This window comes from Austrofundulus limnaeus, unplaced genomic scaffold (assembly GCF_001266775.1).
Source record: "Austrofundulus limnaeus strain Quisiro unplaced genomic scaffold, Austrofundulus_limnaeus-1.0 Scaffold33, whole genome shotgun sequence".
NCBI lineage: Eukaryota > Metazoa > Chordata > Actinopteri > Cyprinodontiformes > Rivulidae > Austrofundulus > Austrofundulus limnaeus.
In genome coordinates this window covers 1,510,013-1,526,138 of record NW_013952435.1, presented here as the reverse complement: position 1 = coordinate 1,526,138, position 16,126 = coordinate 1,510,013, and the positions used below count along the sequence as shown (strand labels likewise).

Sequence of the window (16,126 nt, the reverse complement as noted above, 5' to 3'; positions counted from 1 at the left end):
ACTTTGTGTTGGTCTTTCACATTAAATTCCAGTGAAATATATTTATGTTTGTGGTTGTAATGTGACAAAATATGGAAAAGTTCAAGGGGTATGTATACTTTTGCAAACCACTGTATAATCAATTTGTTACAATTTACAAACCCTATAAATTTCATGAAATTAGAAAAGGGTCTGGGTTTTAAAGGGGTAACAATTCAGTGCAAATCCCCCAAATTAAGCTACTAGGGGTGGTCAGATACAGAAAGAATCTTTTTTTTAAATAAAAGTTTTGTTCCCACRCAGCTGAAAGTCAAACGACAAAACCAAAACTTTCCTCTAATTTGACAGAAAGTTGACAGAAGCAGATGTTTTATTTGCAGTTCCTGTTTGGTAAAAGTTGGATTTAAAGAGGCAGCCTCAAAACGAATTGATCTGAGACACAAACCAGAAAAGGGGCGGGGCTTGTGGGGTTACCATAAGGAGGACATCAAACCAAAGCATTGCAGTTCCWCTTTATATAGACCCCAACTGAATTATTTAATTGTGAAGACAAAAGGTTTAAAAGCAGGATAGGTCTCTTTTAAATATCTGTAAATATAACTGTAAAAGATTTCAGCCATGCTGCCACTGTAGCTGACCACCTTTCCTGTGGTCGTTAAAGAATACACTGCCGAATTCCCATCCTGTGCATAAAATTTACAAACAGGTATCCATAATAGCCTAGAAAAATATTGATTTACACTTCACTTAAMTCACAGCAGACACCAGAAGAGACCCTGGAGTAGAAGCCATCAATACAACAAAGTTATCAAAAAAAAGTTTTATTTTCCTTTTTGTGGAGTCTCATTTCCGCACTTCTCGAAAGCAGTGCTCCTTTAAAAAAAAACGCACAGGTCCCTGCATATTGGATCCGCTCCCCATTAGGGTTTACAGAGAGCCATATGTACTTTTATGGGAAGGTTAATGGTTTTTAAGGAGCGCAGCACAGCTTTAAATCCACAGCATTAAATCCAGAAATGGCAACCAAGAATGCAGCACACAACTACAGAAGCTGCACCGACGTATCCACCGCCCCATATCCTAAGGAATCAGTAAAAAAAAGTCAAAACCTGTCAACGTTTACAATCTTAAAAGCCTAATGAGTAAAAGTAACCATAGCAATTTAGTGCAAAGAACATCAAAGACTAGGGAGCAACTATTTAGGCAGTCTGTATTCATGCATAATTAGCTTTGAAAATGGCACTACAGGAGTCTGCTGCTCCCTGTTCTTAATTAGTTTTTATCTTTAGTCTGAAATGAAAGGTAAACAAAGCCATCAGATTAAAAATGTGCTTTTCTTYTCGACACATTCTCACCAGTAGAACCACGCGAGCGTTACMCATAATCTGTGCATTATTGTGACTGCAGGAATGAGTGGCAGAGCTGTGTRTTAGTCTGGAAAACCTCCAACACTGCAGCTCTGTCGCTGTGGAAAGACAATCTTCTAAACAAAGCGTCGCTATGAGGAGGGAAAAAAAGTCTGAGTGTWGCAGCTGTTTGTGCTATATTTACTGAACACACTTTTATTTTACTCACATTATTCTGAATGTCAAATTCTAGTGAATAAATACATCATGGTTCAACYATTCAGCAATTGTTTTGGATTAAATGTTCTAATATGTTGAGGTCAAATAGGATGTCCAAATTCCTTCCAAAGATTCGGCCTAAGTAAGAAGATAAACAGAAGCAATAATAGATCAAAATTAGCAAAATATCAATATATTAGTTTTATAAATAATATAAAACAAAAAAATTAGCTTAAAGACAATATTTGAAGAACAAAGGACTCGCCATGTGATGTAAGCGGCCGACAAATTTGGCCTTCRGAGGACCCAGCCCCTGAATTTGGACACAGCTGTAGTCTGTTTGTTGTTTTATTTGACAATACACTAACAAAAGAGATGAATTTTGGTAAAAATAAAAAATGCTYTCAGGAATAAATGTCATAATCCCCACTGTATATGCTTCACAGAAGTGACACATCAAAATTTCTCAGATCTTGATTTCAACCGATAGACCTCTTTTCAGAAGCTCATGCAGTGTGACAATTTTTATTTTTTATTCAGAATATATTCAAACTTCTCCAWTGCCCTGAATCCATGCTTCTTAGTGAGAAATATATTTTTTCTTAATTAGCCTGACTGATTTTTTCTTCTAACACGTGTTCTTTTCACATTGTGCACGAGGGAATGTTCTTACTTTCATTAACAAACACTCCTTTGAGTTTTGTCACTTCTCTACTCTTTATTAGAAAGATGGATTTCAAACCAGCAACACTGACAAAGCTTTTCAATTCACAACGAAGACAAGAGCAATGAATTCCCATGTCAGTCCTTTTCTTTTCAAAACTGGAATTTTAAAACAATTTAGAAGAAAACAAGATAAAATACTAAAAGATTATTTTAGTACTGTTTGAAAAATGCACTKAAGTTTTATAGAGATGCATGTGAGAAATGTCTGCAACATTCAGAGTGCTTGCAGGCATTTTCCTACCAGCTCCCTGAAAAATAAAATAAAATAAAATAAAATAAAAAACTCYCTCAAAGCTTGATGAATGAGACTTTAGCCGTTCATCTTCAGGAGCACCAACATTATAGTGGACACATTCAAAGATGAGGTGTTGAAAACAGCACAAAAGGCAGTCACCAAAGTGACTGATCCCTACATCTCATTGAGCTGTGACGAATGCAGATCAGGCCTTTTTCCATTAGAGACCCCCCCCACACACACACTTTTTTTTTGATTTTCAAACTGTACAACCAATCAGAGAAATTGGTCTTGCTTTTAGCAACAACTAATATATTTATTAGATTGCGTTTTGGTGAAGMTCCGTTTCATTTTACTCACTCTCTTCTTGTAACACTGTTGAGGAAAGTGCAGGAGAAATAATATTGATAAAAAGAATTTATTGTTTTAATGTCATTCTGCTGGGAAAGAGCGTTTATAAGATAATACATTGGTGAAATAGATACAGCGGGTAAAATAAGTATTGAACACGTCACCATTTTTCTCAGTAAATATATTACTAGAGGTGCTAATGACATGAAATTTTCACCAGATGTYGGTAACAACCCAAGTGATCCATACATACAAAGAAATCAAACCATAAATGTCCAGAAATGAAGTTATTTGTAATAATGTGGAATGGCACAGGGAAAAAGTWTTGAACGCGCTTACTGAAATTTATCTAATACTTTGTACAAAAGCCTTTGTTGTCAATGACAGCTTAAAGACGCCTCCTGTATGGAGAAACTAGTGGCATGCATTGCTCAGGTGTGATTTTGGCCCATTCTTCCACACAAACAGTCTTCAAATCTTGAAGGTTTCGTGGACCTCTTCTATGAACTCTGATCTTTAGTTCTTTCCATAGATTTTCTATTGGATTCAGGTCAGGTGATTGGCTGGGCCATTCCAGCAGCTTTAGTTTCTTTCTCTGAAACCAACTGAGAGTTTCCTTGGCTTTGTGTTTGGGCTCATTGTCTTGCTGAAATGTCCAGCCACGTTTCGTCTTCATCATCCTGGTAGATGGAAGCAGATTTTTATCAAGAATGTCTCTGTACATTTTTCCACTCATCCTTCCTTCAATTATTTGAAGTTTGCCAGTACCATATGCTGAAAAACAGCCCCACGCCATGATGTCCCCACCTCCAAACTTCACTGTTGGTATGGTGTTTTTGGGCTGATGTGCAGTGCCATTTGACCTCCAAACATGATGTGTATTCTGGCATCCAAACAGTTCAGTTTTGGTCTCATCTGACCAGACTATATTCTCCCAGTATTWCACAGGCTTGTTTAAATGTTGTGCAGCAAACTTTAAAGGAGCTTCAACATGCTGTTTCTTCAGCAGTGGAGTCTTGCGTGGTGAGCGTGCATACAGGCCATGGTGGTTCAGTGCATTACTTRTTGTTTTCTTTGAAACAATCRTACCTGCTAATTCCAGGTCTTTCTGAAGCTCTCCACAMGTGGTCCTTGGCTCTTGGACAACTCTTCYGATCATTCTTTTCACTCCTCTGTCAGAAATCTTGCGAGGAGCACCTGGTCGTGGTCGGTTTATGGTGAAATAATGTTCTTTCCACTTCTGAATTATGACCCCAACAGTGCTCACTGGAACCTTCAGAAGTTTAGACATTCTTCTGTAACCGATGCCATCATTATGCTTTGCAACAATAAGGTTGTGAAGGTCTTGAGAGAGCTCTTTACTTTTACCCATCATCAGATGGTTCTTGTGTGATACCTAGTCATCACTTGGGACTGAACCAACTGATATTAATTTGCACTGACAAGGGGCAGGCTTGCTTTCTAATTACKGAGAGAGTTCAGCTGGTGTCTTGGCTTTCCATGMCTTTTTACACCTCCCTTTCTTCATGTGTTCAATACTTTTTCCCTGTGCCATTCCACATTATTACAAATAACTTCATTTCAATGTAAGAATGAACACCATACAACACCAACGCCCGGCCAACTACAGACGTTTATTTTCAGCAAATGGCACTGAAAAAGGAACTACGATCTTCTTTTAAACATCATCTTTGGAATCTGGCCCCGCCCACTTCAAAACATGGTGGAAGTCTCTCTAATCATGTGACCAGATTMTCATACACACTTCCTGCTGACTGATGAGAAAAAYATCTCTGTGTGGTCAATGCAATAAAGGCATTATTAACTAAATGTATCAAGGAGCACATTCTGTTTGAGTCAACCGGAAAATGTCACTCAAACCAGATTGTACCTCAAGTAAATCACAGTTTAATCCTAAAAATAGATGATTAGGCAAAATAAGTACTAATCAAAATATATTCTAGTTAACCTAGAAATAAAACAGTATGTGTGATGCATTAAAGTCAGTAGTAAACAGAATAAATTTCCTTCATAACGTTAAATTCTTTGATAAAATATGTTGGATTTGTCCTAATATATTTGTCTCCAAACCCTGGTGTAGCTATGATTGACAAAACTGATTTTCGACCTTACATTTCAAACAACACGGCCGTTGGCAGCTGCAACAGTTCTGGAGGTTTTCTCTGTGTTAATGTGCCACTGCTCGGTGATGAGGCCTTTCTAATGACAGCTTTCATTAAGCTGGACTTATTCGTGGACAGATGGGGGCTGTGTGTGTGATGGGATGGCAGGACTGCATTAGCGCCRCTGCCACATTCTACTTCAAACCTGACCTTACAGTGGTCCCACTTCACAAGCCCCCTCCTGATGCATCACTGTCAATTCTGCTGTTCAGGCACGGCTTGATGCTCCTCTATCTCAGTAAAACAAGCAAGCGACCGCACAGGCTGTAAATACTCCTGCACACCATTACTCCAAAAGGCCTCTCACCTTCTATTTTCAGACTTTTTTTTTTTTTGAAGAGACCACCACGTTTTCTTTCTGCAAGTGTTTACCCCATCAGTCGTGGACCCCTCCACCACCCCCTCTGGTTTCCTGGTGATGAATGACCATTGGCCGTCTCACTGACAGCTAGGCAGCTGATGCCACATAATTACAGTATCACCATTTAGGCAAAATTACCAAATTACTCCAGTCCTCAAGAGGCCAGGAAGACTGACAGGCCAGCCAACAAAGGAAGCACAAATATCTGAAAAGAGGAGGACACTGAAGAGTAATCGGGCCTTTAGAGATGAGCACTAAAATGAGGTTTTATGGTCTTTTTGGCTGGAGCCAATGAAAAGTCACTGAGAGAGATAATTAATGAGAAGACAAAAAGGGACATTTTTCAGACAAATAATGGAAACAGCTGGTCTCTCATTGATTTCTGATTATTTTATCCAGAAGTTTTGGAGTATGTGTCAAAGTTGTACTTGATATCGCCCGAAGTGGCAATAATGCGTTTTTTTTTCCGTTTTGTGTATTCGTTCATCTTTACCATTGGCAGAATATCCTATAAACCACTGGAAAAAAAAGTTTTGAAAAGTAATCAATAGCCGAATATCTACAACTGATTGACTTTTGGAGTCAACCCAACATAAGATGGCAACCACAGCTAATCGACGTTGAAAATGGTAATAACCTTGTCAATTTTACAGATGCCTAATTTTATGTGGTAGAAGTTAAAAGTAATTAAAACAGCATACACTGAGCCCTACACACCTTTGCTTAAATCTTGGTCATTAACTGGTATACTGTCTGTTAGCAAAATATCACATAAACTACTGGATAATTCATATACAACTCATTAACTCAATCCAAGATGGCCGCCACAACTTATAGAGCTTGGCTAACACAAACATGGCTTCAGCTCTATCAATCTGACAGATATTGAGGTAAATTTGGTGTAATAGCAGCTAAGAGTTTGGGTCAACTCATTCACAAGATATCACACGAGATTAGCTAAAAGTCATTTATATGTTTGACTAAAACAGCTAAAACTCTATTTCTCAGCATAAAATGTTTTAATTTAAACTGGATGAACACATATCACCTTATGATGTTTTTAAATCTTTTTTCACATTTAAATCCTTCAGTTGGGATCTATATAAAGTGGAACTGCAATGCTTTGGTCTGAATTTCTCCTCATTGTAACATCACAAGCCCCACCCCTTTTCTGGGGTGTGTCTCAGATCAACTCATTTTGAGGCTGTCTCTTCACGTTCTGCCCCTTCAGCTTTTAGAGGGTTCTATTCTAATTTAATAGAGGRGTTTACGACTATATAGCTGCACAGACACTTTTTATTTACAAATGGATTAAAAGATGTCAACAAGGGAAGACGTCCATCCAGCCTGACATGTTGGAGCCAGAGTCTGACCCAGAGAAAGAGGAGAATGAAGACCACCAAACTGTAGTTGGTATTTAGCAGTTCTGTTACAAATACTGTGATGTAATTAGTGATAAAATGTCATAGAAAACAGAAAACTGAACTGGTTGACAAATATGACCCAAACAGAATATAAAGGTACCGTATATAAGCTATACAGCACCTGGAGAAATTAAACTCAACTTTTCTGCCTCATAGAGACTCCAAGTCCACAACAAAATGTATTTAACAGCTAAAAAAGTGGATTTTACAYGTGTAATTTAATATTCATCTCACCCTTTTTTTCCATGCAACAGAATTATTTCTTGTGTTTGTTGTTTAAACTTTACTTCCTTTTAGTCACTACTGCACACACAAAAAGGATTTTATACTTCAAACAACTCTGCGCCACATTTAATGACAGAGTGAGTGCTAGTGCAACAGACAAAAGCCCTAAAAGAACCCAGACAGAGAAAGTGTGCACTAGACTCTGTCTGGTGAATGAAGTGGGCATGAAGAGAWGAAGTGACATTTATGATGTGAGCACTAACAGCGAGCAGCAGAAAAAATGTTGACTTTGTGTGTTTGAGTCTATGGGAGCTACCGAGGTCTATCCAAGCCCTGATAATTTATTTTAATACAACAGGGAATTTATTTCTCTCGTGTAATGAATCAAACGTGACTTTCTTTTTAAAAGAAAAAAAATAAGCCGCCTGTCACATCAACATTGTTTAGTCACTTATAGATTATTTATATTTGAGTAACTGTAGTAGTTTTATTCTTAAAATCGGGCAACATTAATTATCTGTACTTATTTTTGCATAACTGTTGTTGCATGAAGCTCCCATTTAATTAATTCCCCCCATACTTTCATAATATAATTAGATAATATAATAAGTTGTAYGTAGTTTTAAGTGGCTAAAGTCAATAACTATATCAAGATAAAACCATAAACATTAAAGAACTGCATTTAGAAAGGTGATAAAAAGTTCTAAATAAACTAAAACTGACTTTTTTTGTGGATTTACTTCCCAGAAAGACCAAAACTTCTAAAAAAAAATTTAAAAACGGATGTTGCACTTAAATTAACACCCTATGCGACGGGGTGGAGATGACTTTGATGACCAAACACAGCAACCTGACCATGTTCCTGAGTGTAATTTAATCAGAATGTGCTACGTGTCACCTACTAATAGTGGGTACTTTGCTGTGATTTATCTGTGTTTGCAGAGCAGAGAGAGAACAGACGGCCTGGTCTCCCAGATTAACTGGGGCATGGGAAAGATTCCTCACACGCTATCAGGAGAAGAATTTATCACAAGCAAATGATTAGTATTATTAGCACAGGTGCAGTTACAGTAAACACCAGAGATTCCCGCTCTGCACTGAAAGGGAGCAGCTGATAAAGAAGGATGGGAGCTGAAATGGGGAGTATCTCCCAAAGGTGTTTTGTCTCATAGTGACCCCATAAATCCCACTTGCACCAATAACACTGTTTCTGAAAATCATTTGTGCTTTAACTTTTAGTTCAAGAACAGTCTTCTGATAAAAATAAAAAGCCTGGTGATACTTTATATATTACTTGTCATGAATGGATTACAGTTTCCTTACTTCTGCAGACTTTCTGCTGTTTTAATTAATCATTTATTAAAATGACCAGCTCATTCAGGTGCAGAGTTTTCTAACTTTTATACTTTTTAAATATTTCACATTATTCACAAATATTTTCCTCTTAGAAATACATTCAATCTCCTAAATTCCTTTAAAAACACTAAACTCTTTGCAGTCTACTTTTGTCTTCTGTTACTTTTTTTGCTTTTAGCTCACCTTTTGCTACTTTCAGCTTTTACATCTACATGTAACATGTTTCTGACTAGCCAGCATTCACACTGTATTTACTCAAAAATCCTATTTATTTAGTATTTATTTGAACTGATTACACAGGTTACACATAATAAATCTACAAACTACAGTGGAAAATATGGTGCTGAAAGAAAATGCTGGATTTCCCACAGAGAACACGATCTTAGTTGAAAGGTTTATTTAGGAAGCTAAAAAAATGGCAGTGATGTGTTGTTTTAGTAAAGCTTGTGTGCATATAGAACAAGTGTAAATAAATCTTTACAGGAAGGAATACCAGCTGAGCGCGCTAAAAAAGTTAGCATGCCCTTTTTGATAAGAGTGCACAGGTCTGCAACCCTTTCAATGCAGCAAAAGGTTTTGTCGGATCGAGACAATAAAACAAAGGCTGAAATCTAAAACCTACACCCAGGGGCAGAGCCAGAGGGGTGGCTGGGGTGGCTAGTGTCAACCCTGGGGCCACCCCTATATAATCAACAAGTGGGTGGGGATTTTGTATTTTGCATTTGTAATTTAGATTTTGTTAAATATTGTTCTCTGATCCTTTTGTACTGTGTATAAATTTTCAGCTGCGTATGTTTAAAAATTGCTTAACTTTAGCTCTTTGTAAAATTATCATTAGCATTAGCAATTAGCTTAATTTGGGATTAGCATCAGTAATCAGCATGTGATAACTCTTTGAGATTCCACAACAAATTTCATCTCAATAAGTCTTGTATAAGCTGTGGTGGCCATCTTGAATTTTATGATTAGCATTAAGAATTTGGTAAACATTGTTTTTGGCTATTTCTGCACTAATCTTCAGCTTTGTATGTCTAAAGAAGACTGAAAAATAAGTTGTGATTTGCAYTGAGCACGTTTTTTTTATCATTCTGTGGTCACTCTAAATTTCAGCTTACTTTTTAAAACAGCTGAATTAAGGCCACTTGGAATAAGCTGTGGAGGCCATATTGAATTTTCAAATCCAGAGTTCTTTTTTTAATTGAATGTGCCCCCCTAAAAACCCCTTGGCCACCCCTTGCAAAAAGTCTAGTTCCGSCCCTGCCGACTAGTTTGAGTGAAAATTCAGAATCAGTAAACAGAATATTTAGGTACATCATTTTAATACAGATATCATTTATTTAAAAGTAACACCGATTTTTCATTTGTTTAAACTTGAAGCGCAAGTTGGAAGTTTTCRCAAATAATTAAAGAATAAAATTAAAAAGAGGCCACTGGTGTGACAGCAACACAATGAAACAAAGTGCTGGTCTCTCTGTCTCGTTWCTAAATACAATTTATTATTTAAAGCATTTACTTGGAGCTCAAAAACGAGCGGCTAAGGGAGGGGAAAAAAGAAAAAAGAAAGAAAAACAATAAACAGCACAGCCTTWTTGAACTGCCAATCTACAGCTGCCCTAGGGAGAGAGACAAAACTGGGTAAAAGATTTCAGATAAAACCGGGGGAGYGAGAACAGAGAAGCTCCATCTAAGAGCTGCTCTGGAGCGTTAACTTTCTCACACGGACCTTCAGTCTGAACCCTAAATACATCCTGGGTGGACTGTGACAGCTCGGGCTGATGTGTGCAGGAGCAGATTAACCCAGCAGGTCGTGGCTAAACGTTATTAGCGTGGATCTGTGGAGCAGCATAATAATGACAGGATTCAGTCTTTAGTCTGCACACATCACCCTCTGATGTGTCACACATTCAAATTACTGCCCAACTTTGGATGACTGAATACAAATCCTGACGTTTCCCATTTAGTGTTTTTAACTAAGAGAGAAGATAGAAAGTTTATATATTTGACCAAATCCAACCTTACAATAACAAATCTTTAGATTTTAGTCATCGATCTTTCACTTTTAACACTCTCTCTAAAGCTAAAAAAAACAGAGATGACTAAAAGGATGAGCAAATTATGATTATGCCTCATAACTATCAAAATAAAAAACAAATAAAGAATATATCCAGAACTTTTGTGGACAAAATTTAGCAGCAACTCAAGCAGAACCAGTGAAGTCTCCACTTGTTAGCAACAAAAACATGCAAAACAGAAGAAATTTGATCAAATTTTACTCAGACTTGTGTGCAGTTATTATGGGGCAGAGGAAAAGGAAAGACTGCGACACATAATGACGACTATCTAAATGTATTGATTTATCACGTTTTCAATATGAAATATTTAAAACCAAAGAGTTGTGCACAGGTGACCTCCATTACCACYCTTGACTACTAACAGATGAGCGTCCTGTCCAACAGGAGGACAAATAGACAAATTCTTCACTAGATTGATGTAGCAGACCATTTTTGAGTCCTTTTGCTATGGTAGGTGGGTAATTACTAACACTGATTAATAATCCTGGGCCGGCTCTATAATAATAAGCTGCACATGTGCACAGACCTCTTAAAGAAAAGGCTCATTTTGCCGCTGGGATTCGCAGCCTAAACTGCTTAGTGAGATGTAATGGAGAGTAATTTTCTTGTCTTTAAAAAAGAGAGAGGGCAAAAAAAAATAAAGGACAGAAAAGATGGTCAGCCCGGTCATTTTCCACTGCCTCAGCAGATCTAACCTCCAAACAAAAACTCTGATTTAAGATGAGCTGCAACAGGTTTTTATTACAAAGTGAACATTTCATTGACTTAGAAAATGGTTATTAAAAAATGGTTTAAGTAGAATTAATTAAATGGATGACAATTATAATCTTAGCTAAGTAAACAAACATTTTCAAATAATAAAGCCTCAAAATTTCTGCAAGATGAGAACAAATGTCNGTATAAAAAGCATGTTTAAATACCACCAGAACAAAGTTTGTTCTGCACCTTAAAGTTTGATTTAAACTTCTCTGTTCCAGTTAAAAAGAACAAAGAAAAAAAATTGAACATTTAAAAAAAAGGTTTTGTTTCCAACTGTCTCAAATGATTTAATAAATACACGACTAAACAAGTTTTGTTTTGCATGTGTGATCCAATTTTTAGACAAGTTTCAAATAATAAAAAACTTTTGTTTTTCTGTTCAGTGGTGAGAGGGAGGACATACTATTATTTGAACTTCATGCAGAGAATAAAATGTTGTTTGTAGTTAAGCCAAATTGATGCTTTGTATGTAGGTTGGACAAACGAATGATTAAAAAAAATCCAATAAAAGATTATTAGAACTTGAGTGTTCACTCAAAAGTAGTGGGGGGTTGTCTTTGTTTCCCAGAACAGAAAAGAGAAAACATGATGACACTGATCAGAGCTGACAAATGAAACCACCTGAGAGGAAATATATCTGGATTTTTAAAAAAAAGGAACTTCACAGCCTTTAACAAGTTACCCTAACAGAAAGGATTTTTTTGGTTTGGAGATAATTACAACAACAGCAGCTAATGTCGGTGTGATTGCTACCATGTGACACTGCAGGTTATTAAATTGTCATGGTGTAACCAGCTTTGGAGCTGAGCACACTTGAACTGGCTGCCCACAAGACCGTCTCACAGTTTATCTGCTCCATTTGTTTGACATCTTTATGACATACCATATTAACACAACCTAATTTCATCTGCACCTCAATGTCTTCTCTTGGCTGTCTCACAGAAATCCTTCAGGGTTAGGTTAGGACTTCTGGGACGCTYGTCTCGACCGAATTACACCAACTGACATCTCTTCAATCTTGCCTTTTTTTTCCTATTCAAGTTTGTAAAGCAATAAGTTCGTTGTAAGTCCCAACAAGTCACCATGTGATATAATGATAATGATGCACAAATATGCCAAATGTTCTTCGGAATCAATACAGTTTCATTTTTCATTCTCTGAACTTAGACATAAAAATGAGAGAAGTGCAGCCTCATTTCTTATTCTTCACTGCATGAAGGAGAAAAGTGTTTGATTTGTTAATAGAAWACATCAAGGATGAGAAATCTATCAAATTAGGCAACTAATAGTCTCTTAATGTGAGCAAATGACACTCCCATCCAACAACACAACAAGAAACAAACATGTTAATTATCCTCTAAATAACAAAGCTTTTTATCTCTTTTTGGAAAAAAGGAACATGAAAAATCTAACTAATTTCAACTTAATTCCTTTATCTGGACACCAAAGGCCTCAGTCAATTTATCAGTTATGACAATATACRTATATAACAGAATACAGCCTTTTTTAATTAATACAAACCCAAAACATTATTCTGCATCAGAAAAAAAAGGAGAGAAGGCTTATTAAATTCAGAAAAGTGCTTATAATTCAATCAGGTTATGCAACAATTGATTGTAATTAGAATTTGGTACAAAAATAATGTTTATAAAACTGTTTTACCTCAACCTTGTTCAAAATAAGCATCTATAAAGAATCATTGTGGAGTGGAAATGTGTGTTTTGAACAGACATCAGTATTCAGGACATTTTTTTTTTTTTTGGTTTGTTTATTTGGAAATAGATGTCATACGCTTCACACGAAAGAAGAAAAGTACCGTTATCAGTGGCGAGTCTAAAAGCCAGGCTTTATGATGGTATGGTGTGTTATCAGCAGCATAGAAAAGGTCATTCACATGTCGGTGATGGCAGCATTACAGCACACCGTGATGACGAAGTACCTAATGTTGCCTTCAAGATGGAAGATTTTCAKTGATACCWGTAGATTTTTACATCACGGAAATGTAAAAACTACAATATTAGTGGACTCACCTGCCAGTTTTAACCAGTTCATTGTAAAATAACAGTTAACACTTAATAGCAATGGGACAATAAATACCTTAATGGTAGCTKATTTATGAGTTCTAATGTTGTAGATTCTACAGTTTACCTTCAAATTTCTCTTTTCTSTGACCTTTAGTTGATGAAGGTCTTAATGGTAAACAGGGGCAGAGCTAGACTTTTTGCAAGGGGTGGCCAAGGTGTATTCTGGGGGGGCACATTAAAAATAAATAAATAAAAACTACTCTAGATTTAAAAATTCAAAATGTCCACTACAGCTAATATCAAATGTCTCTACTTCAGCTGTTTTAATATTTTAAGTTATTGCAGCAAATGATCCAAAAGTAATGCTAGTTACAATTTCAAGCGAACCATTAATGCTAATTTTCCAAATAGTTATAAAGCCATTTTTTGACAAACAAAATTGAACATTAGCGTAGTAGTAGTGTAAAATAATCTTTACAAAATTTTAAATGCTAATCAAAAATTCAACATGGCCACCACAACTAACTTTACATAATAATAATTCAATCATTTTAAGACTTATTGAGCTGAAATTTGTTGTGGTGTAGCTAAAGATGATCCAAAACTTATCCTGATTGAAAATTTAKATTTAGCATTAGCMGTTAGCTTAAATTAAGATTAGCAAAGGGCTAYAATTTGGTCATTTTTCAACATACACAGTTTAAATTTTACATAGTAGAAGCTGAGAATWATCTTTAACAAAACCTTGATGCAAATACAAAATCCAARATGGCCACCAAAGCTAAATTTGGATTAAATCTGTTGTGGTAGGAGCTGCAATCGCTAATAGTACAGTCAAACCCTAAATTTAAAATGAAACCTACATGTCAGTCAAAGTTTCTCGAGGAACTTTTCTAGTTGCTCCATATCCTTATGACGTTGCCCAAATTTTATTCACTGGATCGTAAACCCAGGACTATCACACACAATTGTTGGTTTATTTTAGAAAGTTGTTTATTTTCTTCATCACACTGGTAGGTTCTCTCCACACCAGACAATACAGCTGCTTGACAAAATATTTACTCTTTTTTTATTCTAACTGCCTATTTTTGAAATGCCACATGATCCCCACCTCACTTGTCAATCATTTGAGGGTGGCCAATCAGGTGCTAGAGGGTGGCGCTCCCCACCCTGGCCACCCCTCTGGCTCCGCCCCTGATGGTAAAGCAGCTGATAAAGTATTTTCTGTGAGGCACAGGTGTACACTTTACAAAGCAATCCAAGCTGATAATCAGCGGTACTCACATTTTGCAGGCAGATCGTAGCCGCAGGTGATCTTGGCTTGCCCGGTTTCGCAGCCATTTAGTGAGTGRCACTCGTCGTACAGACAGGAACCTGCCGCTTTGTGTATGCAGCCGTCAACTGAAAGACAGACAAATTTAAAAAAAACTTGAGGAGAAACATAAGAACAAGCAGAATCACATATCTCAGACATGCTAGGGGTGGTAAAAAAAAATCCACTGAAAATTATCGTGGTTGAATCTGGAAACTGAATCTTTACATGTTAAATTTATCTCCCTGGCTCTGGTTTTTCTCCCTGAAGGGAGACTGGGTCTGCTACAGTGTGCTGTGCCTGTTGCTGGTAAATATTGACAACCTTCAGAATGAAATTAGATGGGCTAGGATCTAATAACGCCTCGGTGCTGGGTGAAAATGAGACTGTTCTTCCTGTAATCCTTCTCCTCTGTCAACAGCAATATAGAGTCAGATCATTAACTGTATTGTCTGCCTTGTTTTGTGTGTGATTCAGATCTGTGTTCTGATTCTGTCCTGTTCAGTGTTGACGTGTGTGGCCTGGTTCTACGGAGACCCCGAGTGCATCATCACCCCGCTTCCCCCCACCCCAAAAAAAGGTTTTAATTTTACCAGGTTAAGGACGTGATGCACTTGATTGATGGCATGTCTTACGCAAGAAGGCAGGGAGATAGAAATCCACATTATCTTTCTCTGAAAGCCTGACATTCCTCCAAGAGCATGTTATCAATCACACAGAAATATCATAAAATCCTCCTCAAGTTGTCCTGTAAAAATCCTCACAAACCACTAGAAGATAACAGAACCAGGAACAGAAGTATTTGGGCGAACAGGTCTTTTTTTTGGGAGGCAACAAAAGCCCCCAAGAAAACCCAAAACATGGAAGGGTTAAAATCGCCTGCAGGATGTTCCTCTGATGTTCTGAAAAAATGCAAAACATGCCTCTAATCCGTATCTTCATCTGCTAATCTTTCATGTGCAGAGTCAGGGGRAAAAAATGGGCTATAGATTTGTTATACACTAGCTCCAAAAGCGAGCGTTGCCTCGCATCGTGAACACAGACAAAAGGTCTTTTGATGAGGGATGGTCCTTTTTGAGCTCCTTTCAATTTCTTCAAGATGAGTCAACGACAACAGCTGGGCGGAAGATTTTCCACTTCTATCAATCATCTTTAATGGACTGAGGGACAGGCGGTTGACAGAGACGAATCCTGATGGCTTTTCAAAAAAAAGGAACATGATTCTGACAGTGATGTGGATATGCAGAGCGATCGCTGCGGCGACAATGAAAGCTACTTAACACAACGTGGAGCAGATGTAGCGCCGGCCGTAGGCTTGGCGTTTTTAYAATATAAACTGTGCAACCAAAGATTGTCCGTGATCAGCAGGCACACTTATTTGCATCACAATAGCTTCTGAACATCTCACAAACATGAACTGCTAAATGCAAAAAAAGGCTGAACTGAAAGCTCCAAAGCCTTTTGAATGTAGCTTCTGAATGCAGTTTCCTTTGCTCAGTTTGCCAGGAACCACACACAAAACGAACAGGAAGTTCCTGCAATAGCTATGATTAA

General features: G+C 37.2%; 1 protein-coding gene across 6 annotated transcripts in view; it reads right to left on the bottom strand.

The window, feature by feature from the left end:
• macrod2 (mono-ADP ribosylhydrolase 2) overlaps window positions 1-16,126 on the bottom strand; it is a gene marked incomplete in the record, with an annotated part of 450,891 nt that overhangs the window by 252,074 nt on the left and 182,691 nt on the right. For all 6 annotated transcript variants that reach the window (XM_014005961.1, XM_014005960.1, XM_014005964.1 and 3 more), the window contains 1 exon segment: window positions 14,545-14,661. In XM_014005961.1, the coding sequence (XP_013861415.1) occupies window positions 14,545-14,661 (117 nt within the window).